The sequence below is a fragment of the Engraulis encrasicolus genome, chromosome 9 (assembly GCF_034702125.1).
Source record: "Engraulis encrasicolus isolate BLACKSEA-1 chromosome 9, IST_EnEncr_1.0, whole genome shotgun sequence".
Lineage (NCBI taxonomy): Eukaryota > Metazoa > Chordata > Actinopteri > Clupeiformes > Engraulidae > Engraulis > Engraulis encrasicolus.
This window is the reverse complement of record NC_085865.1, coordinates 19,958,281-19,968,280: the sequence shown is the minus strand read 5'-3', so window position 1 is coordinate 19,968,280 and position 10,000 is coordinate 19,958,281. Positions and strand designations below refer to the sequence as shown.

Below are 10,000 nucleotides of genomic sequence, written 5' to 3'. Positions count from 1 at the left end.
CGCATACACACGCGCACACACACAGCGCCTCTCCTCCTGTCATTTTTGGATGTGTATAAATGGTCCCTAGTCAGGTTCCTGTTTAAAGTGAAAGAAAGCCCATTGGGAAACTCCAGCTCCCATTGTCATTGTGACACAGCACTCCACAGCACACAAGTGAACACTGCACACTGCACACAACGAAATTGCATTTATGCCTCACCCGTGCAAGGGGGCAGCCCTCAGTGGCCCCATGGGGAGCAGTGCGGTGGGACGGTACCATGCTCAGGGTACCTCAGTCATGGAGGAGGATGGGGGAGAGCACTGGTTGATTACTCCCCCCACCAACCTTTCTGAGTTACTGTGTTTCAGTGGTGGTCTTCATATGGCTGCCTCTGTGAAGCTTTGGCTCTGCTGAGTCTTCAATTAGATGCCTTTGTGTTCTCTAGTTTTTGCCTGCTATATGACAGTGATTGGTTAAAATTCTAGTTCATTAGTTACAATCTAGTTCCACGTATTCCAAATGACTTGGTTTTACCTGTCCAATTCAGCCAGTTGATTGGCCGGTAGAATGATCACCTGGTTTTATTGGACTGGTAAAACAAGGTCATTTGGAATATGTGGCACTGGATTGTAACTAATGAATCCATTTTGCCCAACGCTGCTACTGGATGCTCATGATCCGATCCACTGCTGCTTCAAAGCAATGTACTGTCTCTGCCTTATTGTACTTTTTACTCAACTCATGGGCGAACGTTACGCTCACCCACAGACATACATGCATACATACTACACAGACAGAAACACACAAGTGCAAAGACACACGCACATGCATACACATGCATACGCACACACATGCGCGCGCACGCACACACACACACACACACACACACACACACACACACACACACACACACACACACACACACACACACACACACACACACACACACACACACACACACACACACACACACTGTCACTGCCATAGTTGGCATGCAGGGTTGAAACAGGATGACGTTTTTGTGAGGCGTGCACGTGTGTGAAAATCATATTCGTTCAGCCCCCTCAGGAAAGGCTTGTTTTTTTTCTCCTCCTCCCCTTCCTCCTCCTCTTTCTTTCTTTCATTCCCCCTCTCCTCTCTTCATAAGAATATGGCAGCAGCACTGGCACACCCGTGCTCAGCGAAGACGCGTGAACCTGCATGAATTAAGCTTATCGCGTTGCAGCTGCGATTGCGAATATTCGTCTTAGGGTGGTGTGAGATGGAAAAAATATGCAGGTTAAAAAGATTGCTCCTTTTTTCTGTGCTTCTCCCCTCCTCTATTATGTGTTATTTTGTCTCTTCTATATTTTCTCCTCTCTTCTCTCGTCTCTCCTCTCTCCTCTCTTGCTCTAAGCTTGAAAGCAGTCATGCCTTCATGCTACTGAGGTCTCAGTGCTAGGAACTTACTTGAACCCAAAAAGACTTACAAAGAGAGTGCTTCGCTTAGGAGAGGTGAGAGGAGTGGCAATGATTTGTGATGGCAGCACATTTGTGCACGCTCTTACTCACACACGCATACACGCACACACATGCACTCACACAGACACACACAGACACAGACACAGACACACACACACACACACACACACAAACACACACATGCACACACACACAAACACACACATGCACACAAGCTTACACATCACAGTGTGTGGAACGCGCACACACACACACACATTGGACGGGGCTACGGAGTGGGCGTCGCCCGGGTGCAACTGATTGTAGGACCGCCACTGCACATGCACACACACACACACACACACACACACACACACACACACACACACACACACACACACACACACACACACACACACACACACACACACACACACAAAGTTACAAAACAACATGACAGTGTGTGCTCCCACGCATCCCCTTTCATCCATTCCGAATATTAGCATAGCAGCTAATGTTGATGCTCATTAGACATTAGCTACGCGCAGCGGGGACCACTGGGAGATAGCGAATCAAGCCAAGTGCCGTTACATTTAAACAACGGCGCCCTTAATGGCATAGCTAAGCCGTCTGGTATGCAGCCGTCTTGCAGTATATAGGGATTAGGATGCTTACGATGCGCCCTAGCTCGACGCTGGCTGGCAAACGACAACAGAGACAAGAGGGGAACGCTTTTGTGAAGTAGTGGAGTTGTTTATGACATTCCTTACCATCTTAATGGCCTGGCCTTGATGGGATTCATTTTTCATGTGACTTTGGCTGCTATTTGTTGTATTCACTCGGTTGTGACACTTGTGATATTGTGTGTGCAAGAGTAATACATTTGTGTTCAAGGATCCATTAGTTGCAGTCTGGAATTTGTGAAGAATAAGCGGAGCACGTACATTGATCGGCAAACACATAAATGACTAAATAACGTCTTGGTCTCTGTCTCTGCCTGGCTGTCTCTGTTTCTGTCTCTTTCTCTGTCTCTGTCTCTGTCTCTGTCTCTGTCTCTGTCTCTGTCTCTGTCTCTGTTGCTCTTGCTGTCTCTGTCTCTTTCTCTCTCTCACAAACTGGAAAAATTATGACACTTTCACAGCATGCGTCTGTTTTTTGTCTGAACAAATATGCACATCTCCCACACCCACACTGTCTTCAACCCACTCACAACGTAGCCTTGAGGCCTGTCCAACTTGGCCGTTACCCCTGGTGTTCTATCAGAGGTCATCCTAATGTCATACATACAGTACCCACTGAGGCCTGCCCACCTCTCTCTCTCTCTCTCTCTCTCTCTCTCTCTCTCTCTCTCTCTATCTCTCTATCTCTCTCTCTCCCCCTCTCTCTCTCTCTCTCTCTCTCTCTCTCTCTCTCTCTCTCTCTCTCTCTCTCTCTCTCTCTCTCTCTCTCTCTCTCTCTCTCTCTCTCTCTCTGCCTGTGGGTTTCTGTATTTTTCACATGCACAGGCAGACGTACACACACACACACCTCATTGCCCATTCCATAATTTAGTCTTGATAAGGCTAGACTCATTGGTCTTTATAGCGATCGAATTAGTTTCAGCTTGTCAAGAATTTGACAGCATGAATAACCAGTACGAATATTTCTTATCTTACCCAATTACGCTATCATGCTCTTGACCACATTTTGTTATTGATCTCTTTAGGTTTTGATATTTAATTTCTGCTGGAAAGTTAGATACTCGTTTATAGATGGATTCTCATGAAGCTGTGAGCATTCACGGTTGTCATCTGAAGTAAATGTATACGGTTTCTGCCTCACATCTGTCTCCAATACAGCTTTCCAGGTTTTTGTGTTTTGGAGAAAGAAAAAAAACCCTTTAACCAAATCTATGGCACACAGGGGAAATGTTCAGATAGATTGGAGACGTACATACAGGCAACACCTCAGAGGACTTGTAGTCACATCTGCGCTGAGAAAGACGCGGGGAGGGGGAAAAAAAGAATCGAGTGAAGAACAACAAACGCCTCGTCTGATAAGCAGATGCGCGGTATGGACGTGATAAGTGTGCTCCCAAAGGGGACTTCAAGATGGCTGTCTGGCGCATGTTGGATCTTCCCACCTATCACTGTTCTGAGATCAGACCGGCTTGGCCTGATCCATGGGGATCCCAATTGAAAATCCATTTCTTACACACTGCTCTCAATCTCCATCTATGTTTCTAAAATCCATCTCGTTTTTTTTGTTTCGTTATGGTGTTGTCTGGGACCTCGTGTCATATCGAAAAGTTATGATTTCATCTGAAGATTTTTTTTTTCTTTTCATGGCTGTCCCCTGCGTTGAGATATGTTGTCATTTGGTCACACTTCAATAACGCCACAATGGAGTGTCTACAGTAGGTTGGTGAGTGTGTGTGTGTGCGTGTGCATGTGTGTGTGCACGTGCGTGTGCGAACGCGAGCACGACTGTGCATCTGTGCGTGCGTGTTTGTGTGCACAGAATGTGTGTGCTTGCACATGATTGTTTATTCTTGGGTCATGTGATGCACCGTGTGTCTGTTGATGCAGGGACAGTCATATGTTGCAGCAGACTTGTCATATGGTGTGAAATGAATCACTGCTACTCAGTCCTATAAATCATCAGTACTGTAAATAATGCCTTGTTACCAGGAGAAAAGCATGCTGCCGACTAACATGTTTGAATTGGATGGTAATATCCAGGCAGATGATGGCCATGTCGCCAAGCGTCTGTTATGCTTGAACGTCAGTATAGTACTCAATTATAATTGGAAGCAATGTATGCCTTCTATGGTAGTAATGATAAAGATCTTCTTTTAGGGAATATATATGTATCTCTATTTTTATTTCCCTTTTTTAAAAATCTTTTTTAAATCTATCTTCTACTGGACTTCATCTTTTTAAACTCAATTTTGACTTGATGCTTGCATTCCTTTATTCCTTGCATTTATTATATTTTTGAAGCATACACTGTATTTAACTGCTACGTACTGTATGTACTGTATGACAATGATGTACCATACAGGTAAACATGCTTTGCCTTGTGTGTGTCTTCAGATCCGGCGTCTGGGTGGCATCCAGCTTCTGGTGGACCTGCTTGACCACAGGATGGCCGAGGTGCACCGGAGCGCCTGCGGAGCTCTGAGGAACCTGGTCTACGGCAAGGCCAACGACGACAACAAGATCGCCTTCAAGAACTGCGGAGGCATCCCTGCCCTGGTGCGACTGCTGCGCAAGACTGGAGACGTGGAGGTCAAGGAGTTAGTCACAGGTAAGGCAACGTTCAAGACTCCCTATCACCCTGCGTATGTCACAATCCCAACTCTGTGGCAACGTTCAAGACTCCCTATCACCCTGCGTATGTCACAATCCCAACTCTGTGGCAACGTTCAAGACTCCCTATCACCCTGCGTATGTCACAATCCCAACTCTGTGGCAACGTTCAAGACTCCCTATCACCCTGCGTATGTCACAATGCCATATCTGTGGCAACGTTCAAGACTCCTATCACCCTGTGTACTGTATGTCATAATGCCAATTCTGGGGCAACGTTCAAGACCCCTGGTTATGTCACAATGGGGTAACGTTCAAGACTCTTATGCCTTGCTTATCCCATTAAGACACAGTGTTATACATTTCTTGTTGCCAGAATGGCAATGACCAAGTCATAGTACATTACTAAAGGTCCTGTGTTATGTCATAGTAGTGTAATGCTACGGTAGTTAGCTTTTCATTGACTATTACAGTGTTCCACAAGTGGCATTATGGGGCTACTGTATTTGTCAATCCCAAGGCTCTGGCTCCACTAGAATTTACTTGCATGGGCCCCTCATGAAACATGAAAACGCCTACCCACTTTATTGAATCCCATAGTCTGAGTGTATCTTTATGATGGTGCAGCCTTGCCCTGAGATGAAATTACTTTTGCCGCCCAACCAGCTCAGTGTCTTGGGAATTGCCCTTATGTACCCCCCTAGCCACGTCCTCTCCACAACGGATTGTCTGCAGACATCGGAGAGATATGGAAATCAGGGTTGAAGCCTGAGTGTTAGTTGGTCTGCGACTAGTGCAACCTGCTGCATCCGTACACTGTATATTTTACCTTATGGGTTCTTCTGCTTTATTGAATGGAACACCCGGTCTTGGTCTTGCCTACTTCTTCCATCTGTTATGTTCAAAGTCAAAGCTTTACATCAACAAAGTGAGATGGAAAGGACAGTGATGTGGTAGGTAGCAGTATTTATTTTCTTGTTTCTTTTAATCGGCAAAGTGTCCGTGAGGATCTGGCTGCGCTTTATACTTGATACAGATGGAATTCATTAAATCCGTTTGACTTTGAAAACTTGCGAGTGCGTCATGGACTGTCTGCCTCCTCCTCACAGAGTTGTTTACTCTGTTTTACACGTTTGTCCTTGATTCCCACGCCAAAGCAGTGCAAGTCCGCAAACAAACAAAGCTCCACAGCAACTCCCACAGCCATCACTCACACACTGTGATGGGGCTACTGTAGACACGCGCATGCACACACACACACACACACACACACACACACACACACACACACACACACACACACACACACACACACACACACACACACACACACACACACACACACACACACACACACACACACACACACACACACACACACACAGAAGCAGCGGTAAGCAAAAACACATACAGTAGATGAAAAAACAGCAGTGGATGAAGATGTGAACACATAACATGAACACACGACCACTCACACACACATACATGTACACAGAGGAGGTCAATGAGGTTATTTCTACCATGTCAAGTATAGCATAGTCATTGCAATACCAACACCATGGCTGAGACTGGCATGTGGGTGTGAGTGGGGGATGTGAATTTGTGTGTGAACGGGTCATGTCAGTCCATCCACTTCTATGTTAAACGTTGACCTTTTTTCGCACACCTCAGCTGGCACACCTCAGCTGGCTTTTTTCGCACACCTCAGGTACGTCAAAGATGGCACCATGGGTCACTCAGCAACAACTTAAAGAAACTCCCGCACACTGACCATTTCGCTGTTCTTTCTTTAATAAACAACGTTTCGGTACTAGATGCCTGATGAAGGTCTAGTACCGAAACATCGTTTATTAATGAAAGAACAGCGAAATGGTCAGTGTGCGGGAGTTTCTTTAAGTCCATCCACTTCCACATCTCGCTGTGCTCTGTGGCCTCCATTTCTACCAAACACAAGGCAGCATTCTCCAATGGAAAACTAGCAAGAGTTCTCACTGCAGCTCCTGGTGCTAAAACAGCATTATCCAGGCACCTGGAGTTGAACTGGGAGAGCCAGGACGATGTGAGGGAGATGGTATAGCATGGAACAGGGGGGGATGGGCGGGTTCAGAGGAAGAAGAGACTGGTATGGGATGAAAGGAAACCAAGAGAGAGGAAAAGGAGGTTGGGATGAGGGAAAAAAAGGGCAATATAGAGAGGGGATTACAGAGAGGGCAGAGAAAGATAGAAACTGGGGATAGGAGATGAGAAGAGCGTGGTGTTGGATGAGAGAGCAAGATAGGAGCGAGAATGAGATGAATGAGAGAGTTTATCCATGAGAACGGAGGTATAGGACCTGCGTGAGAGAGAGAGAGAGAGAGAGAGAGAGAGAGAGAGAGAGAGAGACAGAGAGAGAAATAGATCAGTGGAGAACTGTAAGGTTAGAGATGGGGAAAAAAGAGAGACCGGCGGAATGAGGGTGATATTTCTTTATTTCCAAATGAAAAAAGGAAGGAAGGAAGCAAGCAAGAAAAGAAGGAAGGATGGAGGGAGAGGAGAAAAATGGAAGGGGGCTATTGAGTCTGGATCTACATAAGACGAGAGGGAGGAGGTATGTTAATGAGGCACTAAGGGCCGGGCAGAATCATGGCCGAGAAAGAAATATTGCTTATTCAAAAGACGCTCTGGCCACCAGCATTTGACAATGAATCACATCTCTCCACATCGTACAGTAAAGCGCAAAAGAGAGAAATATGGACTTCCATTCACTCAGACACACTGTATCGCTATGGGATATCCCCTCAGTGTTAGACACCCATTGTAGTAATAATTTGCTTAACTCTGTGTGTGTGTGTCTGTGTGTGTGTGTGTGTGTGTGTGTGTGTGTGTGTGTCTGTGTGTGTGTGTCTGTGTCTGTGTCTGTGTCTGTGTGTACTGTATGTGTGCGTGTCTGTCTGTGTCTGTGTCAGAGAAGAGTGTGTGTGTGCTCGTCTGAATGTGAGTGTGTGTTCATGCATGTTTGTGCATCAGCGTGTGTGCATGTTCACATTGTGGCGTTTGTTCAGCATTAACAGCATAGTTTTCAGCCATTGTACACGTTGCAATGGGTGTCCAATCACAAACAGCTGGTGTTTCCCCCCTTGTGTACGAGATCAGAATGTGCTCAATGATGCGTCTATCTCTGTGTGTATGTGGCCTTGTTGTCTGTGTGTGAAAGATGTTCATATGTATGTTTTCACACAGACACACACACACACACACACACACACACACACACACACACACACACACACACACACACACACACACACACACACACACACACACACACACACACACACACACACACACACTTACATGATGGATGTTAATACAGTATTCTTTCCCGTCATCCTTGTGTGGCACAGTTGTCACGGAAACATGACAAACAAACCCCATAAAGAGCAACATAGAGACATCCTCATGCCTGACCTGTCATTTCACATAGGGCACGAGATACCTTTCCATGCCAGTTACAAATACATGCACACAGACACGCTAACACGCTGGACGCGCATGCACACACACGCACGCACACATGCGCGCACACACACACACACGAACACACAGCAACACTAACACATCAACACACTAACATACACTCAGCCTAATGCTAATTATACATATTAATAACATACTAATAACATACACTTGGCCTAATGCTAATTAGCTGGTCACACACACAGACATTGCATTGTATGTGCCACACGCACACAGGCGCACACACACATACACACACACACACACACACACACACACACACACACACACACACACACACACACACACACACACACACACACACACACACACACACACGCACACACACTTATTTTCACACGTCACAGTAGAGGTTTCAACTGTGTCACACATGTTCCCAGTCACCCTCATTTTAATTGTGTTGTCTTACATTCCTATTATGAGAAGCTGCAGGGGTCTCCACAGTCTCTGGTTCTCTTTCTCACACACACACACACACACACACACACACACACACACACACACACACACACACACACACACACACACACACACACACACACACACACACACACACACACACACACACACACACACACACACACACTTTTTTCTCGTCATAACTCTCTCTGTCTCTCTCTCTGTCTCTCTCTCTCTCTCTCTCTCTCTCTCTCTCTCTCTCTCTCTCTCTCTCTCACACACACACACACTCTCACACTCTCAGTAATAGACACCTGCCACAGGTCAGGGTGTCTTCGCACAACCAGCTCTAGACTGGAGAACAATGATTCCTATTACTGTAATTACCCCAGAGAGAGAGAGAGAGAGAGAGAGAGAGAGAGAGAGAGAGAGAGAGAGAGAGAGAGAGAGAGAGAGAGAGAGATACAGGTAGATCAGTGGAGAACTGTAAGGTTAGAGATGGGGAAAAAAGAGAGACCGGCGGAATGAGGGTATGCTGGCTCTAGCAGAGACATTTTCAGCATGACAAAAAGTAATGAGCTCTCTCTCTCTCTCTCTCTCTCTCTCTCTCTCTCTCTCTCTCTCTCTCTCTCTCTCTCTCTCTCTCTCTCTCTCTCTCTTTCTCTGAGTGTGTGCATGGAAGTGTGTGTGAGTGTACAGGGTAGCGGAAAAGACCTTTGGGTATGTGTGTGCTTGTATATGTGTGCCAGTGTTTCTCTTTGTATCTCTGTATGAGGCACATATTGTTGGCAAATACTGTAGTTTGTGTGTTCATATTGTGTATACACTATACTGCACGTGTGTATGCGTATTGGTACATGTAGTCATCTTTACATGAATATAGAGGACTGAGTTTGAGTAAATACGGTACTTATATGTTTTTTTCTTCTCTATTATTTTTATTTCTCTATTATTATTATTTTTCTCTGCCACACAAATGCACATGGGCATCTGTTGTAATTTATGTCTTACATCTTTTCTATCTGCAATTATTATTGCTTTGGTGCAGAGATATATTAAGTACAAGTAGAAGTACTGGGCTGCTGTGGCTGATAGATCAGAGGGTTGCAGGTTCAAACTACACAGTCTCAACCCAAGTCGTCAATATCTGAGTACCTTTGACCAGACTGCAATTTTTGACGTCTTGGGTATTCTTTCCACGTCACATTTTGACTATGTCCTCAAAGGCGCCCCCTTGTGGCAGCATAACGTCATTGAGGTTAGGTTTAGGAATAGGTTTAGGGTTAGGCCACATAGTCAAAATGTGACGTGGAAGGAATACCCAAGACGTCAAAAATTGCAGTCTGGTCCAAGGTAGTCAGAAATTGACTAC

The 10,000-nt window shown here is 45.6% G+C and overlaps 1 protein-coding gene across 1 annotated transcript in view; it reads left to right on the top strand.

The window, feature by feature from the left end:
- ctnnd2a (catenin (cadherin-associated protein), delta 2a) overlaps positions 1 to 10,000 on the top strand; it is a 458,968-nt gene that overhangs the window by 302,254 nt on the left and 146,714 nt on the right. Inside the window, exon 10 of the mRNA XM_063206720.1 lies at positions 4,498 to 4,711. Coding sequence (XP_063062790.1) covers positions 4,498 to 4,711 — 214 coding nt within the window. The remainder of the gene's footprint in view (positions 1 to 4,497; positions 4,712 to 10,000) is intronic.